Raw genomic sequence first — 16,380 nt, forward strand, 5'->3', positions numbered from 1 at the left:
ACCTAATTAAGAAAGTGGCCAATTTCCCCCCTGAAATAGACTAATTAAAATGGAAGCAATTTATATGAAAAGGTTTAGGTCTCCCCTATCATATTTCCAATCCTCTAAAGATTGCAAAAGTCCTCTAAGTAAATGAGAAGTAAGAACCTGCCAATTTTGATATTTCAGTGTAAAATTAAAGAAAGCTGGGGCAAAGAATCTTTGCAACTTCAGAAAGCTGGATTATTACTCATATTGAAGCAATAAAGACCACACACTTTTTGCTCTGAAATTCCCATTTAAAAATTGATGGAAAAGTCCTAACTATATTGGATTAGTGAAAACCAGACAGACTACATAATGAAGAATAGTCATTTATTACGGGGGTTTTGTTTAATAAAATTACACTGAAAATATATTTGCACACAAGAATACACTTATGAACATTTCAAATGTCACTATAACACAAAGAAAAATACCTCTTACTATAACTTTTTCCCCAAAAGTTTGCAAACAAATAGTTTATTTTCCCCTGAAGGCTTTCTTTACCCAATCAAAATCGAGGGCTAAAATTAATCCTTTACAGGAACACACAGATGTTATTTATATATGCACACTTACACACACACAACTTGCTGCAGGCAATACTTCTGTGGAAAATTTGCCTGCATTGGGACTGCAGAATAAAGATGTAAATATCATAAAATTTCAATCATTTTATATTAAGTTTGCCAGTGATAAGTGTAACTTTCTCCATAAATATTTAATCAAATAATCTCACACTTTATCTTAAGTATTTACAAACTGTATACTAAAGATCAATGCATCCTGCATAAAGGTGACCTCAAGGATATATTGTTGCTACCATGCTACAATTTACACAGAAGAAATATGAAGGCAATTGCTAGTTTTAGAAGGCTTACACCTCTTATTGATATAATTTAAGGAAATTAACCTGCAGAAGGCAGAAGAGGTCAAATAATTTCAGTGCAATTAGTCAGTGAAATTACCCATTCATGACTTGCCAAAAGTACACCACTGTAATCAGTCTGAAAGGCTTGCTTTTGACTCAATTATTTAGTTCTTTAAGAACTGTATCTTCATTCCATGTTTGCAGGTCATCATGTGTCAGTCATCTACTTGTGATAGGAAGAAGTTGCATAGGGACTTTCCTCATCCTCCTCTCTGTAGTGGGGAAAATTAACATCACAGTCAGTTTAGGAAGATGTATAATTGACATACGTCTCTTTATCAGGAAACTGCTGTCATAAAGCAGACACCCACATTTATCCATGAAGAAACACAATGATCTCACCACTTTCTACAGCTGTAGTTACATTACTATGTATATTGTATAGTAATATTATAGATACTAAGTAATGGCTTCAACAAGAACATGAAATTGAAAGTAGGTTTAAAAAAAAAGCAGTAGCAGCACAATACTCTTCATCATCATAACCTGTGCTAGGAAACAGGAATAGTGAGCTAAACTCTACACTCATTACATCCCTAATTCTGCAGGAAGCAACATGAGGGACACGTGAGTGCAGAACGTGTCCCATTTTCAGTGATGTTGCTCTCCCCTGCCTTCCCAGATCACTGGTGTGAATGTGAATATTCTCAGAAAGAGGATGTTGTACATTATTATTGTAGGAGTTTCTAAGCACTAGTGTAATACAACTGGGATCCTGGTGGTAGGTGCTGGGAAAACACAAAGTAAAGACAATCCATGCCCCCAGCAATTAACAGGGATACCCTCTAAGGCTATCCAACATTGGGAGCAGGAAGAAGCAAACCTGTAACCCAGAATAATTAGCTGAGCAAAAACCTCCATCCTACTCTGGCCAGGTACTGAGTTGGCCCTCTACCTCTATATTATTTGCAGACCAGGGCAGAGGGATGAGGTTTAGCTCCTCCGCCCCACACACACACTCTCTCTCTCTCTCTCTGTGCAGCTGGCAATCAGAGAAGATGTGAGATATATTTTAAGCCCTGTAATGCTGTCTAGTCCAAGTATTCTTTTTACTGGGGAGAACAGGCTGAAAGGTTACATTCAAAAATCAAAACCCAGTCTGAAGAGTAAATTATAGACAAAGACAACTGTTTCAATGATTTGCACAAACCCTTACATCTAGAATCAATTTGATTATGAGGGGAAAGATAGCTCATTAAAATTCTGACCCATTTTACTTTGCTGGTAAACATAGTAGACCTTGTTAGCTTTCAAATTAAAAATGCAACAGCAGCTAAACAGGATATGAGTGGAAGATCCTGCGGAAGAAAATTCCTTACTATTTTTTTTTCTGTGCTCCTTAAAAGGAACAGACTATAGGACACTTCAGAGTCTTAATTTCCCCCCCATCCATTTGTATCAGAATTGTGTAATTTGTGGCTTACATGGAACTGATTGTATTTCAACTGGAAACACTTTTACTAAGGAACCACGTATCTTTAGACTACACAAAAAATGAAGGAAATTGAGAAAGAGGAGTGTCAAAGCAAACCACCTGAAAGGCCAGGAAACTGATATGGCTGTCATTTGGACTTAGTTGGTAAGCTGCAGGTATAAAAAGCATTCATACATAAATTCAGTCAACAATGAGGCAAAGAAAATCAGACTTGTGTTCCACAGCCTGTAATGCACAAAAATGCACTGCTATCAAATGGATTCTGAGGCAATCCAACTGCATAATATGGTATTTGTTAATATTAATTAGGGGCTCACTTTAACAAGTACACTTATCCTTGCACATACAGATTTAGAGGACCAGTATAAAAATGGCACATTCATACATCTCACAATTCTAAAACTGATCTGCAATCAAAATGGATGACTATAAAGAGAACTAGTACTAGAGAAATGACTGCCAAAGTCTTTATACATACTGCTAAAAATAGTCACACTTTGTTCCTGAAAATTACATCCACCCTGGAGAGGACACTTGGAATATGTCTACACAGCCCATGGTACCGAGCCTCCCAGCCCAGGATGACAGACTCCAATTTGAAGGGCTTAGGTAAGGTGACCAGATGTCCCATTTTTAAAGGGACAGTCCCATTTTTTGGGAATTTCTTATATAGGCACCTATTACCCCTCACCCCCATCTCATTTTTTCGCAGTTGCTATCTGGTCACCCTATGCTTAGGGGTTTGACTAAACCACCCCCACAGTGACATAAGTTACACCGACATAAGCATTTGTGTGCACAGTGCTATATTGGTGGAGAGCTCCACCTTGAGACTGCATATTTATTTTTATTAGATGCTCCTGTAACTTGTGGCACGTGGTACCTGAGGCAACCCAGTCTTACTACTATCTTTCAGTCTAATGCCACGATTCTTTCTCCATCATAGTCTGTATCAGTGACAGTGGCCTCTCTTTCAGTAGTTTTCTTATGTCATCTGTTGTCCTCCTTCCACCAGGGGTTACCCAGACTGTAGCTTTCCCCACTGGCCAGCAGAATGGTGCAATACATAAGGGAAAGCTGCAAATTACTATTTTTCCTACCGTGCACCAAAGGAGTTTTTGAACACCACCCAGAGCTTTCCCTAGGACAATATGCCTATACACCTCCCTTTACCCTGGGCTGTATGCAGATAACATGATCTAACCCTAAATCAGCAATAAAAGAGAGACTGTCAGTTTTCAATGGAAGCAAAAGCCAGAGACCAGGCTCTATGGCCTAACTAAACTATTTAATTAGTTAGGAATGAATAATTTGCACTGGTCAATATTACTGGACTGCCAGTCAGTATCACAGTGGGACGGTCTAGGACAGTAAATGAGATGGAGTAAAACTAAAATGGAAAAAATAAATCAGTTTGAAGATGTTTCAATCTCACATGACTCAAAGACAAATACTTCTCCATAATGTTAAAAGAGAAGCTCTCAAAGTGAGATGAACCATCTTTATGAAACAGGCTGTTTTTTAGTTGGAAGCAGTTATTACATTTTTTTCAAACTTTCTGAAGTGTTTGTACAGGAGGCACATCTGAGTAATACTGCAGCAAGATAGCTGAGAGAGCGATTTATTCAGCCCATAACTATTAAGTGTAACGTGACGTAGGTATTATTATGAATAATTTGAGATCATATGCTGCATTTTTCTACTCCTATTATAAATATTCAAATGAAACAGCATCCAGATCCACTACATTAATCTCTTGGCCACTGAAGCCTTCTAAAATAACGAGTGAAGTCCTTGCCACTTTAAGCCAGTTGCTGCACTGTGAAGTCTGCATGTGCATAGCTGCTCTGAACCCAGGTGAATACAGTACAACACAAGGAGGATGCTTTCTGAATAAACAATATCCTTCCATAATGCTTTGGACTTCTGCCATGTAATAAGGTTCTCTTATGCACCATCTGTTTTCAAGTAGGGAGGAAACTCATAAATCTAAGATATATTAGTAAACAAATTTTAATGCTGATTACTGTTCAGGTTCTGTAATAAATAAGCTTCAGTTACAATTACTTCTAAGAAGTCTACATATCTGCTGGTATCACTTTTTTATTTCGAGAATGTATTGTAGGCTATGCTGGAAATTATACTTTAAGATGAGAGCATCTGGTATAACCTACAATCAAGGGGTCTGATCCAAAGCCCAGTAAAATCAAAAGAAAAATGCCCACTGCCTTTAACGGGGTGCAAATCAGTCCCTAAATCCTACTTACATTATTTCTGCACATAGACCTGGTGATTTCAGCAATATGCCTGCCTGACTCCTGCAAGTAGAATTTGATCATAAAAGTTAATCCACTCTTTTCACTAGTAAAATACTTTTCTTTTTTTGTAAAAGTTGAGCACTGGCTGCTTGGCCATATCTTTGCTGCATTAGAAAGCTCTGATACTGCTTTTGTTGATGGTGGATGAAAAACAAATGAAAATGCCACTAACAAAATTTGTATTGGATGTTTGCTGTCCAAAAAACTCAACACAGTAAAAATTGCTCAGGGGAGGTTTGGTAGCAGCAGCAGCAGCAAAAAAGAATTAAAAAACCACACCCTACAAGAAAAGACCATTCACTGCAGAAAAGTATAGCTGTTCTGAGGCAGTGTGATGAGTCTATACATACCCATGTAACCCTGAAGGTCAGAAGACGCCATCTGACAGAACTGGAGTTTTATTACCTTTAGGGCTCTCTCCCCTTGGGTAGGAATTATTCTTACATATTGTACAGGCACTTAGACCTTTTACGCATATGTTAAATTTACTTTTTATGATAAGCTACATTCCTCTTTGGATTTGATTTGGTCATGAATCCTTCCATGTGACCAGATTTGTATTCGTACAACTTTTATCCAAAAACCCAATTCCATTAAAACCATTTAAAATGGCTGCCACTGTGTAACGATGGCCATTTTAACAATAGTTCAGATTCTCCATCTAATTAAATCCCCCTGCCTAGATGGCTTCTCACTGTTTCTCACATGCTAGCATAAGGCTCCAAAGTTTGAGTTGCAAAAATTCCAGAAGAAACAAGACAGTGGGGGGTGGGAGGTGACTGGGGAAATAAAAATTATGAACACCTTTCTAAGTTGGGGAGATAGGGGTCTGTAAACCCCTTCTTTAAAAAATGAAAAAATGATTGTCTTATTAAGAGTTGGTCAGTTTCTGTTATAGAAACACATGTACAGTTCTGGAGTACCTCCATATCTAGCAAAATATTCAGAACTTGAAACCCCTTACCCTTTCTAAACTATCCTAAGAAAAGCCACCACACCCATAAGCTGCCAGTGCCACGTTAGGATATGAAGGAAGTGTATTTTCCCCATTGCACAGAGCTGTTTTCAGAGGGGAAAAATGGGTCCAAGGTGTTCTGTTTTTTTTTTGGGGGGGTGAGCTTTGACAATTGGTAGCTTGACCTAATAGAGAGGACTGGACAGGTAAGGAGCTGTCAGTCCTGGTAATGCAGAAGGGTTTATATCATGGTCCCCTAACAAAGAGAGCTTATTTTTTTTATCCCATCTGTTGCGGAACCAAGTTATGGTACTTTAAGGCAGAATGCTGACAGCTACAGTAGAACTCTCAAACATTTGAAGCTATCTTTAGTCAAGAGACCAATAATTTGCTATGGCTTTTTAAAAAGAGTAAATTGAAGCACAGAAAATGTTGCCAACAACTTCAAACTGTATATTACTAACACAATGACTGACAGATGAAAGGCTAGTGTAAATATTAAAATGTCTGAAGAAAATCAGTCCACCTACTGTTTTTGCTTGATGAAAATGAGTCACAGAAACATATGTAAAGAATATTACAGAAAGGCATAATAAAAGAGCAATGATGTAAATTTACTGCAGCACAACTACCCAGCACTAGTTCAGTGCCAAATGCTCCAAAGATAATTGTTTTTTTTCAATATTTCTAATATTAGAACTTACATTCCATAACTGAGATACAAAACATCTCTTCAAAAGTTACAATGCTAAAATTTGCAACAGCGGCTTTATGACAAGTGCCTGAAGGTTTAATCACGTCCTAAAAACATTATTTCAGTGTGAGATAGATCACGCATTCCAATGCAACTGCAATTGCATTTATTTGAATGTGCCATCGCATACTCTGATAAAGGCATATACTGCGCATCATTTAAATAACAGCTGCGTGAATTTCAATATAGAGTTCCAGCAACACGGACATGTCTAGAAAGTGCCCAGCCTTGGTACATTGTTAGAAAAGTAGTAGAAAAACATGGCTTTTTTTCTAATCGGCATTTAAGATCTGCATGCACTCCTTGTTACCAAAAAACCTATCTGAGCAACCCAGGCATTTTTTTTTAAGCAGCTCAACTATTCTTTTCATGTGAAAAATGCCATTCCTCCCTCTTCCCTCCACCCCCTCCTCCCCCCCCAAAAGCTGGCTAACTCAAACAGTTAAAGCACTTTGATAAAAATGTACCCTTGGGCCAAGAATAAACATGAGAGATTTCAGCCCCAAAGGTAAATTTTTTTCAAAAAGTGTAATATCTGAAAATCAGAAATTTGAATGAAAGAGGCTCTTAAACCTTATGGTGTCACAATGTGGCTCCATAATATTGAAGACAAGAACTTGCAACCCTTATTCACATGATAGTCCTACTGACATCAATGGGAGCTGCAGATGCTCTGCATGGAGAAAAGAATCTTCTTATTAAAGACTAAGGCAAAGCATCTCTAATGTAGAATAACCAAGGAATACTATTGTCATAAACAGATAGCTAAGGGTTAATGTCTCTTTCACCTATAAAGGGTTAACAAACAGTGACCTGCAAACACCTGACCAGAGGACCAATCAGGAGACAAGATACTTTCAAATCTCGTGGAGGGAAGCCTTTGTTTGTGGGTTTGGGGTTTGGCCTTGTTCTCTCTGGGTCCTGGATGGGGCTAGAGGTGCAATCAGGTTTCTGCCAATCTCCCTGCTACAGTCTCTTATCTATTCAGAATTGTAAGTAAGAAAAGGTGGTCATAATCTTTTGATTTTTTCCATTTGCATATGTGTACTTGCTGGAAGTAGCTTAAATTGTGTTTCTGCTGGAGAAAGTTTCTTTCTATTGTTTATAAGTTGAAAGACCCTGTAACTGTTTACCATCTAAAGTGCAGAGATAAACCTGTTACTTTTTTTCTTTCTTTTTTATTAAAAGTTTTGCTTGTAAGACCTGTTGATTTTTCTCTCCTAATTAAGGCTCAAAGAAATTGAGTCTGTATGTACCAGGGAATTGGTGGGAAGCAAGGAGGGAAAGGTAAATTTGTATTGCCTCTGGGTGAGGGGGAGAGAGAAACTTGATCTCTGTGTTGTGTTTCAAGGAATTGATTCATGGTATCTCCTAGTGTACCCAGGCAGGAAAGATCTGGGAGGAGGTAAAGAGGTGGGAGGGAATGGTTTATTTCCCTTTGTTGTGAGACTCAAGGAATCTGGGTTTGGAGTCCCCTGGGAAGGTTTTAAGGGGACCAGAAGGTATCATGCCCTAAAAATTCCTGATTGGTGGCAGCACTACAGAATCTAAGCTGGTAATTAAGCTTAGAGGACTTTATGCTAGTGCCCATATCCTGGACGCTAAGGTCCAGATTTGGGAATTATACTATGACATGGTGGCAGAGGTGGGATAGATAAGAATCCAAAAGCCAGTAAGATTATTAATTTGCTTCTCTGCTAGCTGGTTACAAGCAGAGGGAAGGGGTTTATTTTTTTAAACTGCAACCAGAGAATTTTTTTTCCCTTGCTTCGGTCTGGCTGTGCATAGATATGGCCTCAGGGAAGGGCCATTAGTTTAACAGGGGTCTTTTGTTAGACAACAGAACTCCAGCTGTGAGTCAATTACACCAGCAGAACACACATGCAAATAAAGGTTTTCCTTTTGTTCTAGTTTTATTCAGGAAGGCTTGTTAGAAAAACACTGTTGATTAGCAACAGAGCAGGCAGCAGAGGAACAGTAATTCAGACAGTAAACCAGCAGAGGGCACCCCAACCCAAGAAAGCAGGAACCATGACTACCAAGGATGCCCTGAAACAGGAGCAAGTGAGACTGGAGGCAGAGGAACAAATCAAAGACGCAGAGCACAAGCGAGATATGGGAAAAAAAAATACAAGAACTAGAAATAAAACAAAAAGATATGGAGCTAAGAGAAAGAGAGACAGAGAGGCGGCCCACAAAAGAGAACAAGAAGACAGAGAGGCAGCCTACAAAAGAGAGCAAGCAGCCCAAGATGCAGACCACCAAAGACAGCTGGAACTCCAGAGGGAGACCTACCAGCAGGCCCTGGAATTGGAAAAGGCTAAGCAGCAGAACCCAGCCAATCCTAACAACCCTTCGCCAATATTTGTTCCGCAGCACAAGAAATTTCCCACCTACAAGGCAGGTGATGACACTGAGGCCTTCTTAGAAAATTTTGAAAGAGCCTGCCTTGGGTACAGCATCTCTGAAGACCAGTACATGGTAGAATTGAGGCTACTGCTCAGTGGACCCTTAGCAGAGGTGGCGGCTGAAATGCCTAAGGAGAAAATGAACGATTATAAACTTTTTCAAACCAAGGCCAGATACCGAATGGGGATAACACCTGAACATGCCCGTCGGCGGTTCAGAACCCTAAAATGGAAACCAGATGTGTCATTCCCCCAACACACCTACCACATTGCCAAGAATTATGAAGCCTGGATATCAGGAACAAAGGTTAACAATCTAGACGAGCTGCACCTCCTGATACAAATGGAGCAGTTCTTAGATGCTGTTCCTGAGGAAATAGAAAGGTACATCCTAGATGGAAAGCCCAAAACGGTAATCGAGGCGGGGGAGATTGGAGCCAAATGGATGGAATTGGCAGAAAAGAAAAAACCTACTGTCAAGGGGAGCGAATACCCCAGGAGGCACACCGACAATAAGCCCTATAACCGAGGGCAGCACAAGACCCCACTGACAACCCAAGGAAAGCCACAGACGCCCTATTCTTCCACCTCACCAGTCTCCAGTAACCCACCTCGACCCAGTGATCAGTCAGCTGGAAGATGCTTTAAGTGTAATGAACTGGGACATATAAAGGCCAACTGCCCAAAGAACCCCAACTGAGTGCAGTTCATTACACCACCATCACACCAAAGATCCCCAGGCCCAGATGCCTCTCAAATACCCTTGGAGCGAAGGGAAACTTTGAGACTGGGCGGAAAGAAGGTTACTGCGTGGAGAGACACAGGGGCACAAGTGTCAGCAATCCACCAATCCTTCGTCGACCCCAAATTCGTCAACCCAAAGGCCCAAGTGACAATTTACCCCTTCATGTCACAAGCTGTAGACTTGCCTACAGCTGAACTGCCCGTCCAGTACAAAGGCAGGTCAGGAATGTGGACTTTTGCAGTCTATGACAATTATTCCATCCTCATGCTACTGGGGGAAGATTTGGCCAACCAGGTGAAGTGGGCCAAGAGAGTGGGGATGGTTACACGTAGCCAAACCAGGCAAGCTTCCAGACCCATTCCTGTTCCTGAGCTGTCCACAGAGGCCCCGTCTGTGTTACAAGAGACCCAGACAGAGGTAGTGGACCCGGATCCCATGCCAACAACGGAAACAGCCACAATGCTTCCAGTCCCAGACCAGGAACTGGAAAAGCAGCCAGCACCAGAACCGGTGCCAGCACTGATGACAGTGCTTGCAAATCCATCTTCAACCCCAACGCCAGAGGGCGCCAGCAAGCCAGAACTGGCAGAAGCAAAAGACAGCCATACCCAAAAGGCTCAGCCAGAGCCTGAAATACCCTCAGGTGCACCAGCGGAGAGCGGTTCACCAGCAACGGAAACAACCCCATCACCTACATCGCTTCCAGAGGGACCAAGCCCAAGTCCACAGTCTGAGGAAGAACTGGTGTCCCCAGCTTCAAGGGAACAGTTCCAGACTGAGCAGGAAGCAGATGACAGCCTTCAGAAAGCTTGGGCGGCAGCACGGAGCACCCCACCACCTCTCAGCTCTTCTAATCGATCCCGGTTTGTTGTAGAACAAGGACTTTTATACAAGAAAACTCTTTTTGGTGGACACCAGGAAGACTGGCATCCGCAAAAACAGTTGGTGGTTCCAACTAAGTACCGGGAAAAGCTCTTAAGCTTAGCCCATGATCATCCCAGTGGCCATGCTGGGGTGAACAGACCAAGGACTGGTTGGGGAAGTCCTTCCACTGGGAGGGGATGGGCAAGGACATTGCCAAGTATGTCCGGTCTTGTGAGGTGTGCCAAAGAGTGGGAAAACCCCAAGACGAGGTCAAGGCACCTCTCCAGCCACTCCCCATAATTGAGGTCCCATTTCAGCGAGTAGCTGTGGATATTCTGGGTCCTTTCCCAAAAAAGACACCCAGAGGAAAGCAGTACGTACTGGCTTTCGTGGACTTTGCTACCCGATGGCCGGAAGCTGTAGCTCTAGGCAACACCAGAGCTAAAGCTGTGTGCCGGGCCCTAACAGACATTTTTTCCAGGGTACGTTGGCCCTCCGACATCCTTACAGATTCAGGATCTAATTTCCTGGCAGAGACCATAAAAGAACTGTGGGAAACTCATGGGGTGAACCACTTGGTTGCCACCCCGTACCACCATCAAACCAATGGCCTGGTGCAAAGGTTTAATGGAACTTTGGGGGCCATGATACGTAAATTTGTCAATGAACACTCCAATGACTGGGACCTAGTGTTGCAGCAGTTACTTTTTGCCTACAGGGCTGTACCACATCCCAGTTTAGGGTTTTCACTGTTTGAACTTGTGTATGGCCACGAGGTTAAGGGGCCATTACAGTTGGCGAAGCAGCAATGGGAGGGGTTTATGCCTTCTCCAGGGACTAACATTCTAGACTTTGTAAGCAACCTACAAAACACCCTCAGACACGCTTTAGCCCTTGCTAAAGAAAACCTAAAGGATGCTCAAAAAGAGCAAAAGGCTTCGTATGACAGACATACCAGAGAGTGTTCCTTCAAGATAGGAGACCAGGTTATGGTCCTGAAGGCGCAACAGGCCCATAAGATGGAAGCATCATGGAAAGGGCCATTCACGATCCAAGAGTGTCTGGGAGCTGTTAACTACCTCATAGCCTTTCCCAATTCCTCCCTAAAGCCCAGAGTGTACCACGTTAATTCTCTCAAGCCCTTTTATTCCAGAGACTTACAGGTTTGTCAGTTTACAGTCCAGGGAGGAGATGACGCTGAGTGGCCTGACGGTATCTACTACGAAGGGAAAAAAGACAGTGGCGTGGAAGAGGTGAACCTCTCAACCACCCTGGAACGTCTGCAGCGGCAACAAATCAAGGAGCTGTGCACTAGCTTCGCCCCATTGTTCTCAGCCACCCCAGGACGGACTGAATGGGCAAACCACTCCATTGACACAGGTAATGCTCACCCCATTAGAACATCACCCTACTGAGTGTCTTCTCATGCCCAAGCTGCTATAGAACGGGAGATCCAGAACATGCTACAGATGGGTATAATCCGCTCATCTACCAGTGCATGGGCATCTCCAGTGGTTCTGGTACCCAAACCAGATGGGGAAATACGCTTTTGCGTAGACTACCGTAAGCTAAATGCAGTAACTCGTCCAGACAACTATCCAATGCCACGCACCGATGACCTATTGGAAAAGTTGGGCCGTGCCCAGTTCATCTCTACAATAGACTTAACCAAGGGGTACTGGCAAGTACCACTAGGTGAACCTGCCAAAGAGAGATCAGCATTCATCACCCATGCAGGGGTGTATGAATTTAATGTGCTTCCTTTCGGGCTGCAAAATGCACCCGACACCTTCCAGAGGCTGGTAGATGGTCTACTAGCAGGACTGGGCGAATATGCAGTTGCCTACCTTGATGATGTGGCCATTTTTTCTGACTCCTGGCCCGAACACCTGGAAAAGGTATTTGAGCGCATCAGGCAGGCAGGACTGTTAAGGCCAAAAAGTGTCAAATAAGCTAAAACAGAGTGACTTACCTGGGACACCAGGTGGGTCGAGGAACCATAAACCCCCTATAGGCCAAGGTGGATGCTATCCAAAAGTGGCCTGTCCCAAAGTCCAAGAAACAGGTCCAATCCTTCTTAGGCTTGGCCGGGTATTACAGGCGATTTGTACCACACTACAGCCAAATCACTGCCCCACTGACCGACCTAACCGAAAAGATCCAGCCGAATGCAGTCAAGTGGACTAATGAGTGTCAGAAGGCCTTTACCCAGCTTAAGGCGACACTCATGTCTGACCCTGTGCTCAGGGCCCCGGACTTTGACAAGCCATTCCTAGTAACCACAGATGCATCTGAGCGTGGTATAGGAGCAGTTCTCATGCAGGAAGGACCAGATCACAACTTCCATCCTGTCGTGTTTCTCAGCAAGAAACCGTCTGAGAGGGAAAGTCACTGGTCAGTCAGTGAAAAAGAATGCTACGCCATTGTGTACACCCTGGAAAAGCTACGCCCATACGTTTGGCGACGGCGGTTCCAGCTACAAACTGACCATGCTGCACTAAAGTGGTTTCATACTGCCAAGGGAAACAACAAAAAACTGCTTCGATGGAGTTTAGCTCTCCAAGATTTTGATTTTGAAATTCAACACTTTTCAGGAGCTTCTAACAAAGTAGCTGATGCACTCTCTTGTGAAAGTTTCCCAGAATCCACTGGTTGAAATTTGTCCTTAAAATGTAGAAAGTCTTGTAATTTACATACTTAGTAGTATATGTAAAGGTACATGTGTTGTATTAATCTGTTTATTCTAAAGTTATAGGAAGAAATCACCGCCAGTGAGGTTCCCCACTGTCTGCGATTTGGGGGGCGTGTCATAAACAGATAGTTAAGGGTTAATGTCTCTTTCACCTATAAAGGGTTAACAAACAGTGACCTGCAAACACCTGACCAGAGGACCAATCAGGAGACAAGATACTTTCAAATCTCGTGGAGGGAAGCCTTTGTTTGTGGGTTTGGGGTTTGGCCTTGTTCTCTCTGGGTCCTGGATGGGGCTAGAGGTGCAACCAGGTTTCTGCCAATCTCCCTGCTACAGTCTTTTATCTATTCAGAATTGTAAGTAAGAAAAGGTGGTCATAGTCTTTTAATTTGTTTTTTTCCATTTGCATATGTGTACTTGCTGGAAGTAGCTTAAATTGTGTTTCTGCTGGAGAAAGTTTCTTTGTTGTTTATAAGTTGAAAGACCCTGTAACTGTTTACCATCTAAAGTGCAGAGATAAACCTTTTACTTTTTTTCTTTTTTATTAAAAGTTTTCCTTGTAAGACCTGTTTTTTCTCTCCTAATTAAGGCTCAAAGAAATTGAGTCTGTATGTATCAGGGAATTGGTGGGAAGCAAGGAGGGAAAGGTAAATTTCCTCTTTGTGTTAGATTCAGGCAGCTTGAATCTGTATTGCCTCTGGGTGAGGGGGAGAGAGAAACTTGATCTCTCTGTGTTGTGTTTCAAGAACTGATTCATGGTATCTCCTAGTGTACCCAGGCAGGAAAGATCTGGGAGGAGGTAAAGAGGTGGGAGGGAATGGTTTATTTCCCTTTGTTGTGAAACTCAAGGAATCTGGGTCTTGGGGTCCCCTGGGAAGGTTTTGGGGGGACCAGAGGGTATCAGGCCCTAAAAATTCCTGATTGGTGGCAGTGCTACAGAATCTAAGCTGGTAATTAAGCTTAGAGGACTTTATGCTAGTGCCCATATCCTGGACGCTAAGGTCCAGATTTGGGAATTATACTATGACAACTCTAATGCAAGGATAGTTATATACTGTAGCTAGCATCAAGGTATGATAGGGAACCATAAGTCAGTTAATTAACAATGAAATGAGAACTATGCCACAATCAGTTTGCAAATCCACAGCCAAAAATGGGCAAGGGGTAGCACTGTATGCTGATTCAGAACGGACAAATCCAAATGTCAGACTGATACCTAATAGAGTCTTGAAAATGGAAACACTGTAGGCCAATTGCCAAAACTCAAACAATCAAGACAACAATAAACAAAATGTTGTATCGAACAGCAGGTAAATGTCACCATAATAAAGTCAACCAAATATAACATTCATGCAGAGCAAAGTGGAAAATGCAACTCACCTAAAACTTTTTCCAAGGAAAGATTTTAGTTTAAATTTCTAAGTATTCCACAGTCCAAAAGCTGAGTACTATTTAAGCCACATATACCCCCTCCCAGATGGGAAAGTCTCTTCTGAAAACAGGTACGTCTGGCTCTCTAGTGGGATGGGTTTGCAGCCATGTGAAGAGGGGAGACAAGCACAGAATACAGGCTAGAAATTGCATAGCTTTTTCCCAGTTGTGCCCTACAACTGACAGTCCCAACTGCACAGTGTTCACATAGACTGGCCTGACTGGACAAGGAAGGAGAAAGCATTGACGTGTTAGCTCCATTCCATGAGATTATGGCTCTTTTCTTGAATTCATTTGCTCTCTTTAGTACCATGCAGTGGACGGAAGCTTACAGCTCCTAAAATTGGTGTTTGGGGGGGAAAAGATACAAGTAGGTCTTCTTCATCCTGAAGTTTTATTTTAATTAGCTTCTGTGATCTAAGTGAGATGAAGAAAACCTGACACATTCTGAAGTATAAAATGGAAGCTAATACAGTAAGTCTCGGCACATTGCCTACAACAAACAGACTGGGTGCTAGTCAGGAGCCAGTGAAAAATAAGGCTGAATGCTGGTTGAGACCTCCAGTTTTCAATTGTAAATTACCTTTTTACTGGTAAATTCTACTGAAAGTTCGCTGGCTCAGGATTTAGGGTGTGTTTATACCATCACAGTGACACTTGGTGTGAAAGATTTATTTATGTGCTCCCAAATAGACCAATACCCCAGTGCTGCAGAACTTACTTCGGCAAAACTGAAGTCATGGGGAAGTTTTGACTAAGGCCCGTGTGGTATTTTCACAAACTATAGAAAAACAGTAACACCTCATGAAATAAGCCCCTAAAATGAGAATGGGGGCGAGTGTAGGAAAGGCAGCTGAACAGCAAGGTGGCGTTTAAACACTTTGATGCACTTTACTAGTTTAAAAAAAAAACAACAAAAAAAAGTAAATGTAGCAAATGTAAATGCAGCAGAGCTTCTCTCTCAGCCAAAGTAGTTATAGAGCACAGCTTACTTCAGCCAAGTCTGGAGAAGAGGGAGCACCTGCTCTCCTCCCTAGAGAGTTTTCCTTGCTGATTCTCACTGCCAGACTTAGTCCCCAGCCTCCCACAGCAAATCTCTCTCATACCACAAATGGGGATATGAACTGTCAACAGCTGGCCCAGAACACTGAAAATCCCTCAACTCAGCACTAGCAACTGTGCTTCTACCTTTACCTGGAAGAAAGCGATTAATCCCCTCCCTGCTAAGCTCTGAAAGGTATCTGTTCATTCCCCAGCATACTGAATGTACCAAAATATTTCAATACTAGGACTTCTATTTTTAAGTTACTTTGGCTTGTGAATGCTATTTATGTTAAGTTGGATGAAGAGAGATTTTTGAAGTCTGTAAACTATGAAAAACAGAGTATGGGGTTGATAACATGCTTTGGGGCAGGAAGTGTTATTTTTTATGTTTGTACAGCTTCTACCACAATGGGGCCTAACCTGATTGTGATCTTCAGGTGCTACCAACTCATAAATGTTTAATAATTATAGAAATCTTGCCAATTTTTTCCTTACTGAAATAGATACAGGTATCCTAGCATTTATAATATTTCCTTATCTTTCTGTCCTCGCTGAAAGGACTATCTTGAATATTTTAAATTGGAGTTTCTCAAACTTCATTGCACCTCAACCCCCTTCTGACAACAAAAATTACTACAAGACTCCATGAAGGAGGACCTAAGCCTGAGCCCTCTCACCCTGTGGGGTGCGGAAGCTTGAGGGCCTCAGCCCTGGGCGGTAGATTCTGTCTGTTGCCTGCTCAGGTGCCTTAGGCCTGGGTGAACGTGGCCTACATCATCTCC

The 16,380-nt window shown here is 42.2% G+C and overlaps 1 protein-coding gene across 1 annotated transcript in view; it reads right to left on the reverse strand.

Moving 5' to 3' along the window:
• Nucleotides 1-337: 337 nt before the first annotated feature.
• The window catches only part of LYSMD2 (LysM domain containing 2), a 39,201-nt gene continuing 23,158 nt past the window's right edge, over nucleotides 338-16,380 (reverse strand). The window contains exon 3 of the mRNA XM_030577851.1: nucleotides 338-1,164. Coding sequence (XP_030433711.1) covers nucleotides 1,116-1,164 — 49 coding nt within the window. The 3' untranslated portion in view covers nucleotides 338-1,115. The remainder of the gene's footprint in view (nucleotides 1,165-16,380) is intronic.

This window comes from Gopherus evgoodei, chromosome 10, assembly GCF_007399415.2.
Source record: "Gopherus evgoodei ecotype Sinaloan lineage chromosome 10, rGopEvg1_v1.p, whole genome shotgun sequence".
NCBI lineage: Eukaryota > Metazoa > Chordata > Testudines > Testudinidae > Gopherus > Gopherus evgoodei.